Genomic DNA, 27,069 nt, shown 5'->3' on the forward strand with positions numbered 1-27,069 from the left:
ATGCTGGAAACATTGTAGTCTCACGTAAGGCTATGGTAGAGTTTGGTCAGTTAAGAAGTTATTCTCACTATCTAAGAGTTGAAGAGAGCTGGGGTGTTAAATAAGAATGGCACCCCTAGACTCATATGTTTGAATCCTGATTTCCCAGTTGGTGGGACTGTTTGGGAGAGATAGAGCTATGGCATTTTTGAAGGGGGTGTGTCATGGGTGTTGGGTTTTTGTGAGTTCAAAAGCCTCTTACCATGCTTAGTGTGCTCTCTACCTCCTGCATGAGGTTCAAAACGTAAACTCTCAACCCTTCCTTCTCCAAGCTGTTTACTTTGGAATCATGCACTCTAACACTCCAGCACTCTAATCCCAATTTAGTTCTTTCTTTTATAATTTACCCTGTAATGGTGTGTTTATCACAATAATAAAAAAAAGTAACAACACAGCAGTGTTCTGTGGAAGATAAGAACACAGGAAAGTCTCCATTTCCAAATACAGAAATTGGAAAGAAGTTTTTTCTAACTTGAATCTAGAGCAGGTAGAATCAGTCCCTTGCCTTTAAGGGTAGGAGTGATCCCCAGATTGACAAGTCTGTATGGCCATAATGAAACAACCCTGTTTGGAATATTCTTTGACTTCTGATCAGAGCAATATCAAATTACTTGGAAGCTCTGTCTTCTATAGGAGACTGGCATGCTGAGAATGATGATCCAAAGGCACGTAGTTAAATATATACTAGTGTTTATTAAAGAATCACTGAGTATTATAGTATGCTTAGTGAATCAAAGTCAGTTGGACTTCAAAATGAGATGCTGTCTCAAATAAAATTTTAAACTTATAGTAACGTTTTTAAATTGTTGATATGACTCTTCCTATGGAAATGAATAGGTAGACTAACATGGCTTTGAACTCATGGATATCAGACTGCCTTTGCTTCACAAGTGCTAGGATTAATGGCATGTGCTATCATGATTGACATTATTCATTTTTGAAAATTATGGTATGGCACCAGTGGCAGACACCTGAAGTGACTTTAAAAGGTATCGTATTGTGCCAGTTCTCCAATGTTGCTTTTTTTTTTATGTTATTCAGTTTCTTTCTTCTCCCCCCCGCCCCAGTGTGCATGTGTGGTGTTGACTATGCAGCAGCATGGTTTCCTCAAAATCACAGTGATCTTGTGTGCCCTCTGTGTCCTGGATGCTGATATTACAGAGATGCTGTATCACGCCCAGCTTGAAAAATAAGTTTGCAGGGCAGTGGTGATGCACACCCTTAATTCACCACCCTGGAGGCAGAAGTTTGAGGCCAACCTTGCCTACAGAGTGAAATCCAGGAAAGCTATGACTATATTAAGAAACCATGTTTGAAAGAGAGAGAGCAAGAGAGAGAGAGAGAGAGAGGAGAGAGAGAGAGAGAAATTTTATGCAGGTTGTCTCTCTTTTTATAAAAAGAACTTAGCCATTATTTTATGAATAAGGGTGTTTTGTCTGTATGTGTGTCTTTGAAGCCCAATTATGCGTTGAGGCAGGGGATAGAAGATGGTGTCAGACCCATGGAACTGGAGTTATAGACAGTAATGAGCTTCAGTGTGAATGGTGAATGGAAACTGGGTGCTCTGGAAGAACCTTCAGCTTAACTAGTGAGGTATTTTCCATCCCCTAGTTTTCTATTTTTAAGGATATTTCCTGGCCCAGGAAGGCTAGGTCACATGGGGGTCAGATTCCTGTTGCTCATTGAAGAAGAGAAATCTCCCACAAGAGGGAGAATTAGCTTCAAGGAGGTATGAACTCTCTAATTAGTTATCCAATACAACATGGTTGCTCTGAAACCATATACACACAACAAAAATGGACTAAACAGGTGTTATTCATATATTTGAGCATACTAATTCATACATGCTTAACAAGGAAGAAGTTGGAAGAGATGGAAGAAAGACGAGTAAGTGGGAATGTGATATAATATATTGTCAGTAAAAATGTATAAAAAATACATTTTAGCTCAGCAGCAGTGGCACATACCTTTAATCCCAGCCATTGGCAGGCATGGGCAGGCTGGTCTCTGTGAGTTTGAGGCCAGCCTGGACTACAGAGCGAGTTCAAGGACAGGATCCAAAGCTACACAGAGAAGCCCTGTCTAGGAAAAAAACAAACAAGCAAGCAAACAAAATACATTTTAAAACAAAACAGGAAGGGCTAAAGAGATGACACAGTACTTAAGAACACTGGGTGTTGTTGGAGAGGACCTGGCTTCCAAACATAGCACTCACATGTTTGTTAACCATGTTTGGTAAAGTCAGCCCCAGGGTATCCATCACTTTCTTCTGGCCTCTATAGGCACTGAACACAGACACAGGGCTGCAAGCACCGTTGTACATAAAAATGAATGTTAAAAACACTGAAATTCTCTACACTGATATCACAGCCTTGAGACAGAAAGAAGCCAGGGCTAGTGAAAATGAATTCCTTTTGATTCTGCATGGAAGCAACTGTGGCCTTCTTCTGATCCAGCCTGCTCAGATCTTGTATAATAGTAGAGGGACCAGCCTTAATATTATACATCCCAGGGACTCAGGAGAGAGAACTACTAACGGCGAGGACTATTTTCAGGAAATAGAATCTCAGCACACCGAGCTCTATAGTCCACTTGCTTTAATTCCTCTGGCATAACATCCTTTATACACAGCTTCAGTTCTGTTCTCGTGCCAAGCTCCTTTCTTGCCTGACTTCTCTCTATACTTATCTAAGTTCTATCTTAATTCTCTCATCTTAATTCTGCCTCATCTAGGTCCTTTTCATCTTGTTCTTACCCAGCTAGTACTTCCCCATCTGGCTCTTCCTCATCCTCCATCTCATTCCTCTAGTCCTCTCTTCTAGCCCTTCAATCTAGTTCTTCCCCATCTCAGTTTGTTCCTCTCAAGTTCTTACCCGTTTGGTTCTTCCATTCTCTTTTCTCTTCTCCGTCCCTTGTGCCCTCGAAGTCCTGGTATATAAAGCCAGGCTTCCAAGGTCCAATGGAGGGGTGATAAGAATCACACTGAGAGGCAATAACCATTAATTATCATTTGCAACCCCAAAGGAAAGTGACCAGTGGGAAAATGATTCACCTAAAGGCTAAATTCAGGTAATATCTAAGAAGAGGGATCTTATGTGCTCAACTATAGTCTTAAACGTGATTAGTAGAAAATGTTAAGAATCTATAAGTTGCTAGGTAAATGGGAGAAAATAAAACTGTCTTCTTTTTTCCTGTGGCTCCTATCTGTCCAAGCTATCTGCCGTTTTTCTGCAGGGTGGGGGGAAAGTGTGCTCAGTTGCTAGGCAACCTGGAGACTATCATTTTCATTACTCAGTTTTCAAGAGATTGACTTGGATTTCGGGAAGAAAATTCCAACAGGAATGAAGCCTGAAAGGGAAAAATCAGTAGCCATCTTGAGAGACGCTTCCCTCTCCCCTCCTCCAAAGGTATTTGCTGACCAGCAGTTTTAGAAGTGACCAGAAGTTGAACTTAAGGCTGGTACAATAAATCTATGTATCCTGGACTTGGCAAAACAAGATATGGGAAGTAATGGGCTCCACTGACCAGAAGTTGACCTTACAGGAGAGTAGGACTGGAACAATAAATCTGAACGTATATATCCTGGGTTCAACAAAAGCAGGACATAGGGAGTAAAAACTTATGTCTCTGTAGATACCCTGCATCCTGTTAGCCATCAGTAACCTCATGCTTTTAGTTCAGCCAGTAACTTCAAAGAACTACCTCACCCCTAACCCCCTCGTCCAATCCCAAGCTGCATGTAAACTTTTCCTATATAAACCCCTTAAAGTGAGTGGGGGGGGGGGGGGGGTGACGGCGTTCTCCTCTACCTGCTGTGTTGGATGTTGGATGGTGCTTGTTTTGTTATTAAAAACCTCTGTGTGCTTGCATCAGATATTGGCTCTGTGGTGGTCTTGCTTAGGGGTCTTGCGACCTGGGCACAGCAGAACCATCATCCAGCCTAGACTTATCACAGTGTTTGTGCTCTGGCTCCTGCTTTCCTGAAGTCTGAAGTCCCTGAGCCTACTAGGTAAAAAGTATCTGCAGTTCACCTGAACTCAGCGTGAAGCCATGGAACAAATACCTTGTTTTGTGTCCTAAAAATCTCTCTTTAGTTGTTAATATTTCTGGCACCCTTCTATCTGTGGTACAGGAAGTTCACTCCACACCACATTGTGTAACAAGCCGTGCAAACTAACCACCTTGTATCCAGGAGGAAGATGGTAAATGCCTAAGGAGTGCTGGAAAACAGTGTCAGCTCTTGGCAGCCAGGTGCAAGTGCTATTGAAATGCAAATCTCTGCATACTTGGGAAAAGTCTTGGCCTGGCTTGAAAGCCTTAGCCAGAACCCACTGTGCTGTGTCCTTGAGAACACTCAAACACTAAGGGAGGTGCTCTTGTCACTCAGACCTCACTAGCCAATCAGGATCTCCAGGCAGACCACCAGTCAGAGGGGGAGGAGGGCTCTTCCAGGCTCCACGTTGCAGGCTGCGATCCATAGCTGAGCAAGCAGGAGTGGTTTGGAGTTCTGTGCTGTGAACTCTGCTGAAAGGAGCTGTGTGGAGAGAGTGGAAGAGCTTGGAAACAGCGATATGTTGAGTGACGTGCTGCTCTGCTCATGTGCGGAAGAGCTGATACGCAAGCCTTGAGAGCCATGTGGTGGATCTTCCACAGAGCTGGGTGGGAGCAGGTAATCAGAAATGGCATCCTATAAAGTCCTTGTAACTCCATGGCCAGGGTAGTAGTGTGCCCAGATCGCGACCCCCAGAGAGACCACCAAAGACCAGCATGCCAGAATGCAAAAGCAAGGTTTAATTCCGGATATCCAATACAAGCCTAGGCAGGGACTTCGTCCATTACATCCAACGCAGTGGAGGCTGGAGGAAGTGCCTGCCTGTCTGCAAGCTCAGTTTTTAAAGGAAAAAATCACAAGGTTACATCATTTAGGGGTGCTAGTACGGGTACAATTCTGATTGGCTCGCTTCTAGGGGCTTTCTAGAAATCATGGCTTAATCTTACTTCTAAGGGAGTGGTTACCCGCCACCATTTCTCACTGACTGCCCTCAGGTGGGGACATTTCTGTGGTCAGTTACCCTGGAAACCAGGGAGAGGACATTCCATAGTCCGGCAGTCATTACCCCATGACTACCTTGTGACTCTGTACTTCTACACTTCCTGGTTTCTGGAATCTGAACTGACTGGTTTCAGTAACTAATGGCCTATTCCCAAAAGGAGGAATCTTAGACCTTAGTTTTAGGGTGAAAGCATTTTGGTCTTATTTCTAAGATGGCTCACTTTGGTCTCACAGTAGGAGCCTGTCATTGAAGAATGACCTGTTGTTTCAGCTCACTTGTGTACTTAAGAAATAATTCTGGGAATATCTTTGCTGTGTAAATCTCCCGTCTGCCTAAGTGGATGGATTGCAGTCTCCTTTCCCTGTTTAAATTGTTCAAAATATAAGTTTGGGCCTGAACCAAAAAGAGGTTTAAGAATGACAACATATGTGAAATGCAAAATCTGGTTCAGGCTAACTCCTTGTTGAGCAGTAGCCAGAAGGCCATGCACACTCGTATTAAAGAGATTCTACTTTATTAATCTTTGAAGTGTGTGCAGTGTTTTCTCCCTGGAAACACACATTGATTCTAGAACAGTTGAACCTCTAGCCTTTCTAAATATGTTTTTGAGACAAGCTCTATTACCTTGACTTAGGTGACCTTGACCCCAGTTTGTAGCTCCACAAGGAGTAACCTTGCAATCTGCTGATTAAATTTTCTAAATTCTTCAATTAAAGGGCTGTAGCACTACAGTTTCAAAATTACCTATTTGAATCATGAAGTGGACTGTCCATTGCAGAAACAGGAAATGGACTAGCATGTGGAGCATGGTTTCTTCCTTCAGCACAGAATAGGAGGAATCATTTATTGTGTACACCACAGGGGCAATGGGGTAAACAAAACCTAGAACAGAGACTGATGTTAAAGGCAGTCCACTACAGAGTCACCATTACGAAGAAGGGCCTGATTGGGGCAGACTAAATGACTTCTATGTAATTTTCCTACATATTAATTCATGCCCTGCGAATGAAAGTAGACCAGATTAGGAGGTACTCAATTTGGGGAGGGTAGCTTGAGCCAATGAATATTGAATTTCCATTTAGGGAACTCTGCTATGTTGATATTGAAAGGACCAAGCAGATGCCATAATAGGCTGCTCAGTCTTCTCTCAGAGATCAGGCCTCAATTTCAATTTCCTGAGACTTGAGCAAGCAGTTTCTGGGAGGGCCATGAAGTTCAGTCAGATGTTTACTGTCTGGGGCCCCTCACCAACTTAGAGTTATGTGCAGTACATGCTTGGCCAGCCAGCCCCCATGGTGGCTCAAGGACAAAGCCTGGGACTTGTGCTGGACTGCCCCCAAAGTAATAAATTGTAACCACCAACCAGTAAATTCAAAGGTTACATACCCTCACCCAATTAAAAGAGAACAGAGATAAAAATAAACCAATCCGAGTTTCACCCGTGCAAAACTCCCCCAACCCCACTGAAGGGCTTGTGGATTTTGCCTTTAAAAAGCTAGCCGCACAAAGAAAAAGCAAGTTCCTCCTGGCCTCATGGTTACTATGAGTGAGTGCTTTGGATTGAGCTTCCCTGCCCACGGCTTGTAAACAAACAGAAATAAACCATGCTATTGCATTCTGTACCTAAAGTCCCTGGTGGTTATCTTTGGGGTCCCAATCTGGGCATAACAGATATGAGCAATTCAGATTGGAACAGTTAAGTCAGCTCAGAGATTGGAGATGCAAACCACTCATTGCCTGTCTTTCTGTATTAGACTACAGGTAGCAGCACTTAACATGTGACTAGGAGCCATGTCAACCAGAATCTGAGCAATGATATTCCCTCTAGTAGGGATGGGCTAGATTTGAAAACTGAAGTGTTGTTTTCTACAAGTTCTGAAATTTGCATTTCATATTCATGTTTATCTGATAAATTTTACACATAGTCTAGAAATTGGTGGAAAAGTTCTGATGGGAATCATCCTTCAGCAATATTTGATTAGAAGGCTTTTAACTTCCTGCTTCCTTCAGCCACAATAGTGTGATTCAGGGAATTTCAGTTCCAGGACACGAAAGAGGTTTATGAGCTGCAGTGGCTTCTCAGGTGTGCATGGTGTTGGGCAGGTGGATAGGCAATTTCTAGATGTTGTGCCATAGTCGATGTGGCAGGAAGCAGATGTTAAATTATTCTTCAGTGTTGTTTTCTGTGTAGGCATCTGTGGGGCTGGATTTACATGGAACCACAAGGAAATTTTCCTTCAACTACATCCCACCAAAGAGTCCCTGCCAGCCCAGTCTCAGGTGCCTTCTCACCACCTGTCTAGGATCTGGGACTGGAATGTAAAGATGTCAAGGTAGGGGGGCAGTGGCAAGCAAGTGGTCTGATGCCACTCCCCTTTAAGTCAGAGAGACCAGAAGGAGGAGACTCAGATGAGCTCTGACTTATAAAGCCAGGTCTGTGGGCTGTAGGGAGGCCTCTCTTACATCACTCCATGCAGCTCAGGGTCAGCTTAGACTTTGTCCAGACCTCCAGGCTCTGACCTACTACAGTGCTTTTCAATCAAGTTCAGGACTTGGACAACTAACCCAAATAGCTCCATGGTGTTCACATGTTACCACCATAGCCAACCATTATCAAAGAAAGTCTAGAGAAAGGTCTATAAGCTGAAGGTGACACACATGGGGAGGATAAACTCCCTTTTGGCCTGAACCTGGACTTTTGTTAACTGGATTTTCCTTCTTACTCCAAGTTCTTCATTCCTTAAGGGGCAGAACCCCCTACTTCCGATTCTGCAACTAAACCTTCACAAAGCTTATTCTACCTCAGGTTTTGTTTTTGGTTTTTTTTTTGTTTGTTTGTTTTTGTTTTTGTTTTTTATCTCTGGATGAAAGTTTCTTCTAAGACACTGCAGACCCTGTCTCAATGATCCACGGCTAATGGTGAGGGAGGCCAAGTCATTCATGTTTGTATAAGGTACTAGAACCTTTACTAATTCTTAATATCAGTGGCAGTTATCTCCCTCTTACCTTCAGGCTACAATGAGGCAATGACCATTCCTTCAGGGTTAGTGTGAGTATCATGTAGTCCAGTGACATGGAAACATTCAAATCTGTTTTATAATTTCTGAGAATGAGAAACAGAATGGGAGAGTGTATTGACTTGTGGCATGTGGACATTTGAAGATAGATTAAATACATTTTCATCATTGGATGGCCATAAGCCTAGAGTGACCTTTATTAGAATGTAGTCAGTTGATTGAAAATCCTCTGAGGTAATATGTATTTGAATCCTTATCTCTCATTGGCTTTCTTTAGAGTGTTTATGGATCTTTTAGTGTTAGTAACCTTTCTTGAGGAAATTTCTCAGTGGGGATGAGATTTATGTGTCTGTACCCTTACTCCATGTCCTGTCCTCTGTGTCTACTTTCTTATGGTTCAGACTGAGCACCCAACTTCTTTCTTGTGCTGTCATGCTTATACCACCATTATATAATATACCCTCAACCACACAAGAAATAGTCGGAACAATTGCTTTTTATTGCTAAGTCATTTTGCTAGCCTGATGGTTTTTTTCTTTGTTTATTTGGTTTTCATTTTTTAAATACATCCTTTTTTTTGGAGGACAGAGATTCTCTGTGAAGTCCTAGCTTTCTTGAAAATGTTTCTGTAGACCAGACTGACCTGGAGCCCAGATATATCCCTGCCTCTGCCTCCCACATGCTTGGATTAAGTGTGCTCCACCACATTCTGCTTTTTCATTTCTATGTTGTTGACTGATTGGCCTGGAATGTATGTTTTTTGTTTGTTTGTCTGTTTTTGTTTTTTTGTTGTTTTTTGTTTTATGTCAAGCACATGCTGTTGACTTTTGAACTTTGTCAGAGGGTGTCATTTTGTATCCCAGGATGGCACATGTCCATGATCTTAAGACTGTACGAGCCTTCAGAGTCATGAGATGACAGGTGTGTGACACTCTTGCCACCTTTTCTGTGAGTTTTTGCCTGCCTGCATAGATAGACACCACAGGTGTGCCTGATGCTCAAGGAAGTCTGAAGATGGCCTCAGAACCCCTTGCCTTGGAGTTTTGAGTAGTTGTGAGCCCCCAGGTAAGTACTGGCTATTGACCCTACCTCTTCTGCAAGATCAAAAAAGTGCTTTTAACTCCTGAGGCTTCTTTCTTGCACTATGCTATTTTTTCATGTCGAACAATTACATTGCTTACATTTTTCGTGTGTTCCTTTGTAACTGTTTAAACAGGCACTCATTTTTAGAAGGATCTTATTAATCTTACAGTTTAAACTGGGGCAATTCAGGTATCTAGGGGGATAGATACAGAACTGGAGTTTATGCATAACTATTTGCAGAAACTTCAGTTAGACCCTCTGAGTTTTATCTATCTTGTTTGTAAGTTTGTTTTTTAGATTGTGAGCATTGTCTTACTGTGAATCTCTGGCAGTCCTGGAACTCATTGAAGACACGAGGCAGCCCTCTATCTTAAGGATTCTCCTGATGCTGCCTCCTGAATGCTGGAATTAAAGGCCTAAACCAATAGAACAGGCTTAACAATCCTTTATTTGTAGTTAGTAATTGTTCATACACCTTTTCAGATGAGCACTAAGTACTGTTGATCACTTTGCTTCTCTATCTCAGCATGTGTATATCTGTTGATAGATATTTCTCTTGTAAATGTATATCCTGTTCAGTGGACTCAGAAATGGCAGGGGGGAACCACATTTTCAGTTTTCTTCTAAATGATTTGGTGATTACATCCAAACTTCTGTTTCTTGGAATAAGTGTGGGATGCACACAGAATTATGGGAATATATTGTCAAGAAAGAATATATTTGCAATGCTGTCAGTATTATGATTTCTGTAATATAAATGTATGGGATATTTTAGGATGCTGTGACATATGAAAATGTGCATGTGAGCTTCACTAGGGAAGAGTGGGTTTTGCTGAATCCTTCCCGTAAGAGTCTCTACAAAGATGTGATGGTAGAAACCTATAGGAACCTCACTGCTATAGGTAAGACTGAGTTTTTCTTCAATTACTAAAATAAGTGGACAAGTGTTTTGTGGTTGTTGGTGCACTTCTGGGATGTTGATTATGAAAGAGGAAAAATGTAAATGTCAGACATGGTTCTAAGGTTCAGCAAGGATAGCATTATATTTTGTAAACGTTCTAATAACATATCCTATATTTTCTGTTTCTGTATTTTAGGATACAAATGGGAAGACAAGAATATTGAAGAATATCATCAACCTTCCACAAGACATGGAAGGTAATTTTCAGGTGAAAGCTGATACAAATGTGTCTCTGAAGTAATGTTGGTGGGCCCAGGAAGTTTTCATGAAAAGCAAGGGAGGAAATAAGCATAGCTTTAAGTGTCTTGATGATTATTAAATTCTCACAACACTATTTACTTCAGTGTCAGGTAGCTGACCCATGCTTACAAAGCATTCTTTTCAGAAAAAGAAAGAAACAGTGGCTTAACAGATAGGACCATCTTATTAAATCCTGTAAATGCCATGTTGCAAAACGATCACTTGGTTGGGTTTCATATCATTCAGGTATATGCAGAAGGCTTATATGTGGGCTAGGTGATTGGTGTATGTTCAAGAAATTTCAAGAAGGAAATAGTCACTAAAAGCTAGTGCTGTTCTTACTCTTGTAGTGACTTACAAAAATATTTAGGCAGCAGTTTATGAAAGCCAAGAAGGTTGTCATGGAGAAATTTTAATCTCTATACCACTTTTCTATGTGGAACAAAACTAAACTCTGTAAATGTAATGTGAAAATCTTTTCTTTGTTATTCTTTTATAGGCATATCGTATGTCAGTCTGGATATAAGGCATATGAGCATAAGGGATATGGATAGAAGTAATGTACTTATCTTTTTCAGATCAGTTATAAAATGTGTAGTTTTCCCACTATGAGTAGACTTGTTTAATGTGATACAAGTTAACAGTAGTTTGGTTTTCCAACTTCATTGGGATTTCATCAACAAACTCACAATGGAGTAAATCTGTGTGAGTACAAGATATGTGGAAACTGTTGTATTTGTCCTGGGTTGCAAATGTATTGTGACTTGTTTAATGTGATACAAGTTAACAGTAGTTTGGTTTTCCAACTTCATTGGGATTTCATCAACAAACTCACAATGGAGTAAATCTGTGTGAGTACAAGATATGTGGAAACTGTTGTATTTGTCCTGGGTTGCAAATGTATTGTGACTCATAATATAGGAAAGCATTATGAATGCAGTCAGTGTGGTAAAGCTCTGAGTTCTTCCAGATTTCTTCAAAGATGTAGATAAACTCATATAGGGAAAGGATACTTTAAATGTGAGCCATATACTAAATGTTTGACCACCACGGGAATCTTCAAACATAAAAAGAACCGATATTGAAGTTGAGCTCTATGAATTCAAACAACTTAATAGCACCTTTAGTTCTGATTCGTCTTTACAATTATAGTAAAAAAAATTATGTTAGTAAAACCCTATGAGTATAAGTCATGTGGTAAATCTTTAAGATATCAAATATCTGTATTGTATGGTAGACTTCAAAAAAAAAAAACCAAGAAGATGCATCAGGGTAGTTAATGTAGTAAAGAATTTACTCATGCCAGGTTTCTTCACAGGCACAAAAAGAAGTAATTCTGCAGAGAAATACTTTGAATGTAAGCAATGTGGTAAAAACCTTCACATTTCATAGCACTCTGAAAATGCATGAAAAAACTCATACTGGAGAGAAACCTTATAAATGTAATCAGTGTGATAAAGTCTTTGTATATAATAGTTATCTTCAAAGGCATGGAAGAATTCATACTGCAGAGAAACCCTATAAATGTAAGCAATGTGGTAAAGCCTTTACGCATAATAGTAATCTGAAAATACATGAATCAATTCATACTAGAGAGAAATCCTATGAATGTAATCAATGTAGTAAAGCCTTTGCACATCACAGTTATTTCCTATAACATAAAAGAAGCCGTTCTAGGCTTGGACTTTCCCCCCACCTTTAAAGCTGGAAATCCATATAGATTCTATTAACTGGCCGTGCCTCTCTCAGTTCCTTCACTATCACACCTCTCAGTTTAGAAATGAGATGTCTTCCCTGTCAGAGAGTGTGTCTCACATGAGGGAGACACAGGAGTCCATCTTCTATATCACTGGTATGTTAAAGTTTGGATCTCATCAAAATTGCCGTGTAATTTTAGGAAATGGAGAGACAGACACACTAAGGCTATCTGAGACTGACAGTGTGACAGCCCTTTTATGGTCATTGAATTATATATAATAATAAATCATATAGGTGACAGTAAAGAGTAGGTGGCTTACGTGGCCTTTGTGGGGCATGTGCAGAATCAGGTTTTTGTGGTGGTATGTAAGACTGAGTCTGTTGATGAGTACTGCATGTAGCAGCTTAAGGAGTTTGGTGGAAATAGCCTGGTCTTGGTGACTAAGGAGGGCCTGATCCTACTAGAAAATGAAGAGAGAAATACAATGGAGGAAACCACAGCAATGTTTGAGAATTTCTGCAATCTCATGAAGGAGGTCTTAGACAAGCAGGCAAGTTTGTGCTGTAGTTTCTCCCTTGGAAACATTTTGGTGCTGTATAGTCAGTGGCTACAGGCAGCATAAATCCAGGTCCTGTACCCCAGCCATGATAGACTGCTGTTTGTGTAGAGCATAACAGATTGTTTTCACTCTGTTGATGAAGTGGGCATTTAATCTTCTTTTATTTTCGTAACACACACATATATGCTAATATATATGATTATTCCATGTAATATATATATAGAAAGCACGGGCCTTGCTGTGTTGTATAGGCTATCCTTGAATCCCTGGATACAAGTGACCTTCCTGGAAACTCAACCTCCTGAGTAGCTGGGGTTAGTCATCTCCCACTCTTAAAAACCCCAAGTACTTCTGGGCATATCTACTTAGCAGTTCTGGGACAGCCAAGACTATATTGTGGGGAACCCTGTATCAAAAAATATTTTTGTTTATCCACAGGTGGCAGTCTCTAATAGGCTTTGTTGTCACCCTGCTGCATTGTGACAAGTCTCTACGGCTGGAGAGCCAACGCGAAGCAGATCATGACGTCTTAGGCACTTCAAGAGAGCTCTGCAATGGGCTATATAATGGCCACAAGCACCTAGATGTCAGTCCTGCCCACCCTGGTGTACAGACGCTGCAGCAGAAAGCGGAGTTGGATAAAAATGACAAAGCTGTCAAGGACCTGGTGGTGACGTGTTTGCTACTGTTCTGGTCTCCTCTGATTTCTCCTTTGAGAAGCTCCTGATGTACTGCAATGCTTCAACTGTAAGAAGGCTTGTGAGGTATACATGGCAAGGAGTGGAGCATGCTGGATTCTATCATTTTTTTTTTTTAGGCATTATGAAGGTAAGGAAACAGAAGAGAAACACAGTTGCTGCTGTTCCTCATTAGTTCTCTCCCCGACTTGAGGGTGAGGAAGATGCCTCTCCCGTGACTGAAGCAGATTAGAGACCCTCTTCTCAGTGGAAACCCATGTCCTGTGCATCATTTCCCAGTGACTCCCCAGCAGCCTTGGCCCACCCTGACCCACCTGGCTCTTTGCTAATGTCTAGAGGATCTCTTCTCCCTGTCCTTGGATTTTCCTTAGACAGAAAAATCTGCTTCCACAGAATAGCAGTTTAGGTATTGTGTACTATGTGTGGCTTTTTGTTTTGTTTTGTCTACTTTATTCTGAAATTAAAGATATGCAAAATAAAAAGATGTAGTTTTATACATGACTGCTTTCATGATGCTCTGTGCTTTTCCTGGCTCACAGAACAGAAACAAGGGCAGCTTCTCTAGTACTAGCGTTGTTACTAATTCCTGGTTGGTTATCAAAGGTGATGATTAATTCCTTGTATTCATTTTTACCTTTGGCTTCATGTTATGATTTACTAAAAAAAATATTGGATAGTGAATATGCACCCTGAGGATTTAAAGTAGAAATGACTGTCTTTCATTTAAAAATGTTTAGGTTTGTGATTCTTCTAAGATTTTCTTATAATATTACCTTTTGAAATAAATAATGTAATGATTTATTCTTCTTTTGTAACTGCAAAATGCAGCCTTCCCATAAAAGAACTTGCTGAGAAGAATAGCTTGCTTGCTTGCACTTTGTTTATCTGTAAAAGTTGCTCAGACATGAATATATGTGAGTTCTTGGGAAGAATTTGCTTTTTACTTATCATATGTAAAACATTTCATCATGTAAGGGTATTGGTGAACATGTTGTTTTCTACTAGTACTCACTGTAATTATTGACTTGAATATGAATACAATGTAATTGCCTTGTAATTTTTTATTACTTGAATGATTTTGCTGAAGGATATAAGCTGTGAGGAAAATAAAGCCAGAGACCTTGATGTGCTGAAGGGGTGTGTGTGTGTGTGTGTGTGTGTGTGTGTGTGTGTTCCACCATTTGCTGACCGTGGAGAATTAAGTTTTCCTGCCTCAGAGAAAAAAGTCCGTTGTGTAAATACCCACCAACTCCATGTGTCCTCTTCAGTACCGGACCTGCTGAGAGCTGGTTTTTTGGTTTTTTTTTTTTGGCAGTACTGTATATCTGAATTGCCATTGTAACCTAGACCCACAATTGTCACAGCCATGCAGTAGTAACTCAGAAGAATCAGCTTAATGGAAAGTCAGGGGTGATGGGGCTGTTAAGGCCAAAGATGCAGCCTCCAGGGCTCCAATCTTTGCTCCGTGCTCCGATACTGAGGAAACATTTTGTCTTTGAGCCAAGGGCTTCTTGAGACGCTACGGAGAAGTCGTGTGAGGGGAACAGTGACTGGAGTTGTGCCGCTGCAGCCCCCTGTGCCCTCAGGCGAGGACGGTACCAGGTCAGTTCTCTGCGTCCTTCCCGCCCTCGCTGATGCAGTCCAGCAGGATGGATAAACAGCCTCCCTCTTCCTCTGTCAATGAAGTCCTGGCCAGACCTGGTAGACCCTCCTCCCTTCCTGTTCTCACCTGCTCAGGCACATAAGTCAAGACTTCCCCCTCTGTTGCAAGGACAGCTTGGGTCACAGACATTCCCTGCTTTGCACACCTGATCACCACATTCCCGTACAATTTCTATGGAACAGTTTGGAAGCTCCTGGGAAGGAAGGGCCACCAGCTGCACCCCTTTCTGCACAGGCTCCCAACGGTGTTACACTGTTGAGCAGCTAGGGGGTGTTGGTCCAGGGAATTCTAGTGTCCAGGCCATAGGCTCCCTCTGCTTCCTTCACTGCCATTCTCAATACCCAGCAAGGCAGAAAACAAGCCTTATTCTTCCTGCCTCCTCTCAGCTCTCTACAGTGGCCTAGCCACAGTGTCCCAGATCAGCCTGGAGACAGTCCAGGCCCAGGTCCTGCCTAGCACCTCAGTTTGGATGGCCTCCCTATGTGCCAACCTGCTTAGTCACAGTCGTCAGTCCTGCCATCCAAGATGTAGTGATAACCCCTGCAACTCAATGGACCAGACTTGTGAATATCTGTGAGTCTATCCTTCTCCTTATGTTAGTTTCCTATTTTTAAGCAATGGCGTTTTTGACTGGGTCTGTGGCCATTCCCACTATCGTCTATAACCGTGACTTTCAAGGCTCTGTATGACCTGCTGCGTCCTCATCACCCATTCACCCAAACATGGACAGTCCTGTTGGCCTGCTTTCAGTATCTTAAATTCACCAGTGGCCATCCCCAGCGTTCTGTCCCTTTCATTACTCATCTTATGTCCGAGTTGATAGCTTCTCTCTTCCTCCCAAAGAATGATCCTCCACCCACTTCACTGTCCTCCTTCCTGCTAGTTCACCTTCTGCTCTTCACCCATTGCAAGTTATCTCCATGTACTTTGGTATTTTATTTGTTTTGACAGCCACCTAACTCACAGCACACACTTGCTTAGTGGTTATAAGCACTAAGCATCAGAAACTCTGTTGGTTTGTTTCTTCTTGTTCTTAGTCTTGTTTTAGGATTACACTAGCCCTGTGTTCTGGCCTGGGCAGATGGGTAAATACCTTGGGACACAGCTCCAGCAGCTATGCATTCAGCTTCCAGGTAGGAAGAGGTTGGGGCTCTGCCTTGATTTTACTCAGTACAAAACAGTGACTTCCCTGAGATTACTAGATCAACAAAATATTGTGGAGTTTGTGACACTAGGAAAAGACCATAGAGCCACTCCAATTATAATTAAATATAATCCAATGAAATATTGATTCATTAGGTGCTATCAGGATAAAGACTATCAGAGCCAAATTTGAGATTTCCACGAGAGGGGGTTGGGGAAGTGTTATTAAAGGGGAAAACTATAAGAAGGCCTTCAGTATCTACAACAGCAAGCAAAACTTGTCTGTTCTGACCAGATAAGTGGTTAAAGCAATTCAAAACCATCTTAGGGCATCTAAAATCAATTAATTATATAATTGAAAGTAGATAGTCACAGCTGCACATTTTTGTATGGAGGTCACTGAGTCAGGGTTATTGGAAACTTGTCTTCCAGGAAAGGAAATCAGAGCAAATGGCAGGTAGGTAACAATAGATGTCTAGCTTAGAATGGAGTTTCTTAGTCGTTTCATGATAAACAGTAAACATCTCATGAATATCTGTTGACTGTAACATGAATTTATAAATGGTCTTTAGTAAGTAAACCAGAGCCAGCTATCAGGGTGAAAGCAGAAAGATTGGAGAAGCAGAACAGCCAGCCACTAGTTCTTACCTCAACAAAATCCTCATCCTAAAGAGAGTGAGTTCCTGTCTCCTCATGCCTTGTATACCTTTCTCTGCCCTGCCATATGACTTCCTGGGATTAAAGGCATGTGTCCATGCTTCCCAAGCAAAGGCATTAAATCTCAAGTGCTGGGATTAAATGTGTGCCACCACTGCCTGGCTCTCTTTCTCTCTTATACTGGATCAATCTCATGTAGCCCAGTGTGGCTTTGAACTCCCACAGATCCAGATGGATCTCTGCCTTCTGAGTGATAGGATTAATGGTGTGTGTCACCACTGCCTGACCTCTATGTCTAATCTAGTGGCTGGCTCTGTCCTCTGATCCTCAGGCAAGTTTATTAAGATACACAATATATCACCACAGGTGACCAATTCTCAGAGCAGTCAATTGATAGAGACAAACGTTTAGTAATAGAAGTTGAGTCAGTTTATTAAGAAAGGGAAGAAGCATTCTGGAGGATAGAATTTGGCTAGTGGACAAGGAAGCATGAAAGCTTTTGACAACCAGTGTTCTCATCTAACATCACCTTCCCTTTTGTTCATTTGTGTGTAATATGCATGCATGTTTGTATGCATATTACATGTGTTTGGGAACATTCAATTCTCAGAAATCAATATCATACAGACTTCAACACTACTCTGTTCAGCGCTGTTGCAGAACAAGCTATGTTTGGCAGAGTCAGAGCCCCAGTGAGGGGATGTTGAGAGACCATTGTATGAAGCTGTGAAAATGAAGCCTGGGTTGCATTTTGAGACCGCAAGATATTACAACACCCAAGCTATAAATAAATATAATTTTTTTTTTATTTTACAATGTGTCACAGTCAAGACACTTTATCCATAGTCTGCCTTGTGTTTCAGAAGAGACTTTGGGCATTTCAATACTCTTGGGACTTTTAGAGAATATGGGGACCTTTGAAGGTAGACTAAATGCATTTTGCAACGTGAGTTGACTCTGATCCTATAGTGACCTGGATTAGAATGTGGTCGGTTGAATGAACAGTCTCCTAGATAAGATTATGTATTTGAACATTTGTCTCTGATTTGCGCCTTCTTTGGGATTACTTATTGAAGCATTTGGAGCCAGAGCCTTTTTAGAGGAAGTACATTATTGCAGATGATTTTCAATGTTCATAGTTTCACTACATTTCCTATTCTCTGTGTCTGTGTTCTCATGACTAAAACTGATGGGTCAGTTTCCTTCTCTTTCTGTCATCTCTTCATCACTATAATGATGTCTGGGCTCTAATATAACATATAATAAAGGCATTTTCTTTTTTTTTAAATTGCTTTATACCTTTTATGTTTTATAAAACCATGTACCTCATTGTAAGGTAGCTCCTCGGTGTTTACAAGGCATTTCTCTACAATACAATTTCTCTAGATATCTTAACAAATGCCACTGTTTGAATCACATACCATGAGATCAGTACTGTAGAACTGTCAAACAATTTGGTTTAAACCCAGTCAAATATTGCAAATGTCATACTGGAGATAAATATTTTACATGTAGCCAATGTGGTTGGTGAAGCTTTTGCATTCCATATTCATCTTCAAAGACACAAATCTAGTCAAACAGTAGAGAAACCATATGACTATAATCAGTTCAATAAAGTTTTCACATGTCACAGTTATCTTCAAAGACTTAAAATAACTCATGCTGGAGAGAAAGTGTATGGGTATAAATAATATGGGTAAACCTTAGTTTGTAAACAGTTCCAGTCAGTACGTGAAAATAATTCATATAGCTGTAAACACCATGTGGAAGCCTTAAGCCTTAACATTACACACTAGTCTTTGTAGACATGAACAAATGCATACTGAAGGGAATATGGCCATGAAGGATATAGTATGACCTTTGTGCAACATACTTCCCTCACTTACAGATTTTTTTTTTTCTGAAGACCAAAACTCTGACAGCTGTAATCAATCTGCTCAAGCCTTCTGAGGTCCTTTCTCACTTTGTTTTTACCTACAAACTCATGAAGAGAAAAAAACATACATATTTGAGCAATAAGTTAAACAAATTTGAAAGAAGTTGCCAGCCACCTACATTGGTTTTGAGAATGAATTTGTGTTAACTGAAAAGCCATTTCTACAGCCTCAGAAATAATTTGTTGTTGTTGTTTTTGGGAGCGGATTTCTCTTTATAGTGCTGACTGTCCTTAAGCTCACTCTCTAGACAAGGCTGGCCTCAAAATCAGAGATCAGCTTGCTTCTGCCTCCCAATTGCCACCACCCCTTAATTTAGAAATAATATTTAAAAGCTTTTATGTATCAACTTACTGTAATTACATGGGAAATAACTCAGAACAGAGATAAACTGTATTCACAGAAACAATTTGGTAACACTTTGTCTGTCACAATTGTATTTGATTACAGGAATAATTGTTGTTACATCTCTTTTCACCAAATCCTTAAATGACATAAATAATTTATCATGTTCACTCAAGTCTACTGGTGAAGATCATTGTGGTTTGCATATTGAAACTTTGGAAGTAGCTATTCAAGTCTGCAGAATGTGTGGCAAACTTCTCCACTGAATTTTGTTTGGAGACATTTTCTTCATTTTTAGTTATATTCCTCCTGTTGTTTATGTTCCTCTTTTATTGTGGTTTGACTTGGTGATAGGTATTTTTCTGCTGTGATTTGTAGAATGAATGCCCATCATAGAAGTGGTCCATTGTTTATGTGAATACCACATAGTGAGTGATGACTTATTACCTGCAGTAATGTCCTAAAAAGATGGTGGGTTGATTTTTGTTTTTTTCATATTGTGACAAATTCTCTTGGTAAGAACTTGTTTGTATTTCAATCTGTCTTGGATGTCAGTAATTAGTCAGTGCTGCATTTGAGCATGATTCTCATTTATCATTCTTCTGAGTACATGGATTGAACATATACTCCCAATGTGTCTTTTTTGATCAACACATCTTAATAATGTATCTGTTATAATATTTAATAGAAGAGGATGTCAGAACATTAAATATCTTATATATGTATTTAAGGTAACATTTACCTACCTGATAGAAATATAATGAAATAAGATATTCCTCAATCAACTTATTCATCTCATAACATTATAAGATATATTTTGCTATGTATAAATTCTTTAATGTTCTCTGTTACTTTATGTATAAATAGAGTTTCCTTTGGTCATTTCATATTAAAATACTGCTCCCAAAGGGAATTATCCTAATATACTAAAAATCTAACTACATTGAGACTTTGATTTTAACAAATACCTCTGTTTTGTGTGTGTGTGTGTGTGTGTGTGTGTGTGGTGTGAGTTTGAGCATGTTGGCCAAGGCAGATATGGAGAGACTGGATAATAATGTTGGGGAAGGTTCTCTCCACCATCTTTACATAAATTTTGAATATTGAGCTTAGGGTACCAACCTTGCATACCATACATATTTTTTCCCTGAGCCTTCTCACTGGTGCCCAAATAACACTTGTAGTAATATTCCAACAGTAAATATTGTATCTCTTTTTAGAACTGCAAACAGTATTGTTATCCAAGGATCCAGTAAAATTGGAATATTTGAATAATAAATCTTACTTGCAAGCCAAAATGATAGTCATACATTCATCTTGTGTGTGTTTTACTTTATTTTGACATGTAAACATAAACACGAGTTTATAACAGCTTTTAAAATTTTTTTCTTTATTTATATTGAATGTATAAGTGCTCTGCATTTATACCTGCTTCCCAGAAGAGGGATTCAGGTCCTATTATTGATGGTTGTGAGACAATATGTGTTGCTGGGAATTGAACTCAGGACCTCTGAAAGAGTAGCTAGTGCTCTTTTCCTCTGAGCCATCTCTCCAGCCCCCAGTGTTTATAACATTTTAATAAACAGATTCTCAAAAATTCAACTGAGTGCCAGAGACATTGCTCAGTGGGTAAAGGTAGGCAGTACTAAGTCTGATGACTTGAATCCAATCCCTGAGAAACCCACATGACCCCCATAAATTTTCCTCTGATTTCTTGGCTTGGACTGTTACACATGCACATCCACACACTAACACATAAGAGAACATTTTTTAAAGCAAATAAGGGTCAGTCAAGTCACTTAGTGGATAAAGGCACTTGCTGACAATTTGAGCACTTTCATTTGATCTCTGGATCTCAGGTGGAGGAAGGAAATAGACTAGACATGTTAGTTGTTCTCCTGTTTCTACTTGCACATCACAACACACAAGTACACATGCACTTTTTTAAATACAAGAAATTAACATACTACAGAAAACAGCCAAAATATTACATGAGAAAATACATGATTTATAAGTTGAAATGAACACATTAGAGTGTTCGAAGAAGTGTTACTGTTCCTCAAACTAATGATACTTTCTGTCTGTTTGATATTATCTTTATCTATGATTTAAAAATAGCTCATTATAGAAGCATTTCTTATATTTGAGATATTTTCTATTAAACATGGTCATGTTTATTAGTGTGAGTTAACTTAGGTATTGTTTTTATGTTTACTGAGGTATAGTATGATATATTTTACTTGTAAAACTTTAGTATTTTATTAAATAATAATTGTTTAGAAATATGGAAGTAATTGAGTTACAGTTTCAGAAGGAAATAAACTATGTGTTTTTTTCTGATATTCTACCTACTGTTTCCATGATAGGTCCCAAATGTATTATGTCTAGGAGAAAATAGGTGATCTAAATGACTCAAGATGAATTGATTTGGCCACAGTTTGAGAGGTTTCAGTCCACTGTCCAGGATGAATTTCTTCTGTTTTGTTTCATTTTTTAACGTGTGTGTGTGTGTGTGTGTGTGTGTGTGTGTGTGTGTGTGTGTACCTGTGCATGCACATGAATGTAGGTTCACATGGAGGATACAAACTAATGGCATGCATTCTTCCGGGAGCTAGTGTTACAGGCAGTTTTATGCTGCTTGGTGTCGGTGTTGACAGCTGAACTCGGCTCCTCTGAAAGAGCAGTGTGTGTTCATTTCAGTGAGCCAAAACTCTGGCCCCATTAGCTACTTTTCTTATGCCTCCCAGAACTACCTGCCCAAGGTGTCACTGAACAAGGTTATACTGAGTCCTCTTACATTAGTCATTAATTAAGGAAATGTCCCCATGAATTTGCTTAAAGATCAAACTTACAGGTTCATTTTCTCAATTGAGGATCTCTTTACCCAGGTAATTCTAGCATGTGCCAAGGTGAAAAAAAATACTAACTACCATGGGTCACAATACAAGTATCATACACATGAATAAGTAAGGTTAGGTAAGCTGGCATTTTATTTTTAATGGTTTATTTTGATCAAATACCACTAAATGTATGTTGAAAATACAGGAATACAGGCATTACAAATGAATGGTTTCCCAGAGTTGTTCTCAATACAAAGGCACAGATCAAAATATGCTTCCCTAGAATTGCATCATGTAGGCAGATGAACTTATATGATTGTAAAACTACTTGTGTTAAGTCCTTTCCACAGTGAAAATTACTAGAGATGCATTAACCACATATTCTACCTTTCCTAATGCATGGAGGATTGCTCTATATATAATAATCAGACAGGAATGCTCTGTATATAATAAATGAGCTGTTATAAGTCTTTTCAAAAGCTAACTATGTAAATAAATAAACAAACAAGCACACACAACATTGACTGTACCAAGGCAGAACTAACATCTTATCACATTACAGATTCTGAACTAAGACAGTATGGGAGTTACTCAGACTAGCATCATCAGATAAGGCAAAAGTAGGACATTAAATGTATGATGATAGTAAGTAACCAGGAGAGGCTGCTCCTACTGAAGTGACAGAAGATCTCACCAAGTACTAGAATTGGTAGGGAACACAATCCCAAGTTGTGAGTGGCATGCCCAAATGGGCATATGGTAGACTCCATAGAACTGTGAGGGATGCCTAAAATTGATCTTGTAACTGTAAGACCTCTACGCACTTGGTTCTTTGAAAGGTCTCTTTTAGAATTCTATGGGAAACACCCCCTTTAATCTTGCCAAAATTGACATTGACTATAATCTTAAACATTAAACACAATATGACTTTGGTAACCTAAAGAGAAAGTGACTTTCTTTTCTTCTACAAAACATTCTGACCACCATATAATATGAACAAATACTTGATGGAACCCCAGTTACAAATCACATTACACTTAGACTCCCTTTCTAAAAGAGAAGACAAATATTTCAGGTGCTGCTGATCCACTAGCAAGACTTTCCCATTTACAAATGAGGGCAAGGAAACTGAAAAGAAAGAAAACACTGAACTCCATAGTAACACTGTAAGCAAACTGTTCTGAGGTCCACTTACCCTGTAGGGGGATCACAGGCCCCATTACCATTCTATTTGAATGTTCACTCATGGATTGACTGCCATTGTCATGAGGTCCAATTTAAAATACATTAGAGGGATATCCCCACTTTGAATTAACACACTTATATCATGCTTCCACTAATATATTTTAAATGCCTTGATTCATAACTGTGTTATCTTATCATAGATGGGAAAAACTTTTGGGACTCTTAGTGCTGGGGACAAACACAGAATTTGTGTTAATCTAATACTGTTACTAGGTGATGGTCACATATATTTGGGCCAAGAATTGACTTTTCTGTCCAAATGTGAAATATTCTCCACAGTTCATGTATTTGAATACTGGATCCTGTTTTGCATTTTTAAAAAATTTAGGAAATGGAGCCATCTTTGAGAAACTAATTGTAGTGGAGTACTCAAGGTTTATGACTGTTGGAAATTTCTATTTGCTACCTGATTCCTGAAGTCAGACTGAATTCTCAAGTGAGACATCCAACACTGTTCCACAGTCTTTCTCACAATAATAGAGTATTTGCCTTAAACTACAAGCTAGAAAATACCTTTCATCCATTATATCACATGTTGTCAGGTTTTTTGTTGTTGTTGTTTTGTTTTTTCAGAAAGGAGACAGCAATTCAAAAAAAATCTCTATGTTCTCTTGTAGTATGGAAATATATTTTTTGTTGTTGTTTTGGGTTTTTTTAGTTTTATGAGACAGGATTTCTTTGTGTAGATCTAGCTGTCCTGGAACTCACTTTGTAGAGCAGGCTGGTCTCAAACACATAGATAGCCACCTAACTCTTCATCCCAAGGATTAAATGAGTGTACTATCACCACCCAGCCTGTTCCACTAATTTTTGTATCTGTCAGGACTCACAGAAAAACTTCTCATTCTTGTAATCACCCAATTTCTTGACAGGTACCAGCTTATCCCTAACTACTTAGCATTATTGTTTCTATGAACCTGCACTTACAGACATTTGTGAGCAGTCATGTGGGTGCTAGGAATAAAATCTGATTCTACAGCCAGTGCTCTTAACCATTCATCGATCAATCTCTCCAGCCCCTCTAACACACTTTCCACAGAGTAAAGTAGAATGCCATACAGAGGAGACTGGAGAAATGAAGACCATGGGATGTCCTTTGAGGAAGGCTTCAGGCCTGCAGTGGATCTGTCCTAAAAGAGAAGCTATGTGTGTTGCAGGGGACAGGGCTGGAGGAGTGGGACTACACAAGCCCCTTGGAGTTTAGGCAATTTCACCATAATCTCAGGATCCTGGACAAGGAGCTTCAAGAGTTGATGTTTGCTGGAATTTGATCTTGCTTTGTCTGTACATTCCTTGCTGTGCTCTGCTTCTTTCTTTGTGGAGTAGGAGTGATTGTTCTGTTCCACTGTATGCTGGAAACATTATAGTCTCATGTAAGGCTATGGTAGAGTTTGGTCAGTTAAGAAGTTATTCTCCTATCTAATTGTTGAAGAGAGCTGGGGTGGTTAAATAAGAATGGCACCCTAGACTCATATGTTTGAATCTTTATTTCCCAGTTGGTGGGACTGTTCGGGAGAGATAGAGCCCTGGCCTTTTTGAAAGAAGTGTGTTTTGGAGGCGGGCTTTGAGATTTAAAAGCCTCTTACCATGCTTAGTGTACTCTCTACCTCCTGCATGAGGTTCAAAATATAAACTCTCAATTCTTCCAACTCCTAGCTGTTTATTCTGCCATCATAGACGCTAACACTCCAGGAGTGTAAAGCCAACTTAGTGCTTTCTCTTATAACTTACCCTGGTGTTGCACAACTCCCGATGGTCTTATAATAAAAACCCGGAGCCAGGTATTGGGTTAACTGCTGAAAGACAAGAGAGACAAAGGAACTAGCCACAGCCACTTCTCACCTTGCCAACTCTCCAGCTGATCCTGTCTCCATGAATGCCGGGCGGTGGTGGCGCACGCCTTTAATCCCAGCACTCGGGAGGCAGAGCCAGGCGGATCTCTGTGAGTTCGAGGCCAGCCTGGGCTACCAAGTGAGTTCCAGGAAAGGCGCAAAGCTACACAGAGAAACCCTGTCTCGAAAAACCAAAAAAAAAAAAAAAAAAAAAAAAAAAAAAAAGAATTCTCAGACTGAATGCTCCAGAGTCCTCAGCCAAAAGGGCCTCCCTAGGGCCTATCTTCTCATGCCTTGTATGCCTTTCTCTGCCCAGTTATATCACTTTCTGTCTCACTCTTCCTAGTGCTAGGATTAATGGCAAGTGTGCTTTTCAGATACTGGTAGAAAATTTATGAGATCTCAAGTGCTGGGATTAAAGTTTTTTGCCACCACTGCCTGGCTCTGTTTCTTTTAGATTGGATTATTCTCATGTAGTCTAGGGTGGCTTTGAACTCACAGAGATCCAGATGGATCTCTGCCTCCTGAGTGCTAGGATTAAAGTTGTGTGCCACCACTGCCTGACCTCTGTAGCTAACTGTGTGTCTAGCTCTGTCCTCTGATCTTCAGGCAAATTTTATTATAGTACAATAAAATATCACCACAACCTGGGCTTGGTGTGTTTTACCACAGAAGTAGAAAGGTTACAAAACAGAAGTGTTCTACACAGAAAAGTCTCCCTTCCAACTACAGAAATTGGAGAGTTGTTGTTCTAACTTTCACTCTAGAGCAGGTAGTGTCAGTCCATTTCTATTGAGGGTATGAGTGATCCCAAGATAGACAAGTCTAGATGGCCAGGAAGAAGCAACCCTGTTCCAAAATGCCCTTCTACTTCCTAGTAGAGCAATATCAAATTACATAGAAGCTTTCTTCTATAGAAGACTGGCATGCTTGGAATGGCGATCCATTGGCACAGGGTTAAATTTATACTAGAATTTATTTAAGATTCAAAGAGTATTATAGTGTACTTAGTGAATCAGTTAGCTGGGCTCCATAATAAGATGCTGTCTCAAGCAAGAAAAAACTTGAAATTATATTAAGCTTTTTTATTTTTGAGATGGCTCCTGCTATGGAAGTCATTAGCTAGACTAACATGGACTTGAATTCACAGATTTCAGCCTGCCTCTGCCTCACAAGTGCTGGAATTAATTGCATGTGCTATTATGATTGGAAATATTCATTTTTGAAAATTATGGTATAAAACCAGTGGCAGACAGCTGAAATGACTTTAGGAGGTATTACATTGTGCCAATTCACCAATGAAGCTTTTCTTTTATGCTATTTAGTTTAATTTGTCTTTTCCAGTGTGTGTGAGTGTGTGTGTTGACAAAACAGCACTTATTTTCCTCAAAATCACAGTGATCTTTTTGCTGTGTATTATGGGTGCTGGTATTACAGGAATGTAGTATCACACCCAGCTTGAAAAATAAATTTGCAGGCAAGTGATGATGTATGCCTTTAATCCCAGCACCCTGGAGGCAAAAGCAGGTGGATCTCTGTAAGTTTGAGGCCAGCCTTGTCTACAAAATGAGTTCCAGAAAAGCAAAGGCTACACAGAGACCTTGTTGAGAGAGAGAGAGAGAGAGAGAGAGAGAGAGAGAGAGAGAGAGAGAAATAGAAAAATAAGTTTTATGGTGCAGATCCTCTCTCTCTCTCTCTCTCTCTCTCTCTCTCTCTCTCTCTCTCTCTCTCTCTTTACAAAAGGAATTTTAGTTATTACTTTATGAATAGTGATGTTTTGCCTGTATGTGTGTCTTTGTATCCCATTTATGCCTGGTGGCCAGGGAGACCAAAAGATGGTGTCAGAACCCAAGGAACTGGAGTCACAGGTAGTAGTGAGCTGCAGTGTGAATGGAGACTGGAAACTGGGTTCTATGGAAGAATCTTCAGTACTCTTAACTACTGAGGTACTTTCCACCCCCATTTTTTTTTTTTTTTTGATAATATTTCCTGGCCAAGGCAGCCTAGATCACATGGGGTCAGACTCCTGTTGCTCATTAAAGAAGAGAATTCTCTGCAAG

The 27,069-nt window shown here is 40.0% G+C and overlaps 1 protein-coding gene across 1 annotated transcript in view; it reads left to right on the forward strand.

Annotated features, from left to right (window-relative positions):
• Window positions 1-27,069, forward strand: part of LOC128124196 (zinc finger protein 120-like) — a 51,313-nt gene that overhangs the window by 9,844 nt on the left and 14,400 nt on the right. Inside the window, exons 2-3 of the mRNA XM_052760388.1 lie at window positions 10,291-10,351; window positions 13,091-13,322. Coding sequence (XP_052616348.1) covers window positions 10,291-10,351; window positions 13,091-13,322 — 293 coding nt within the window. The remainder of the gene's footprint in view (window positions 1-10,290; window positions 10,352-13,090; window positions 13,323-27,069) is intronic.

Source organism: Peromyscus californicus, unplaced genomic scaffold (assembly GCF_007827085.1).
Source record: "Peromyscus californicus insignis strain IS unplaced genomic scaffold, ASM782708v3 Scaffold_4__1_contigs__length_199733344, whole genome shotgun sequence".
In the NCBI taxonomy this organism is placed as follows: Eukaryota; Metazoa; Chordata; class Mammalia; order Rodentia; family Cricetidae; genus Peromyscus; species Peromyscus californicus.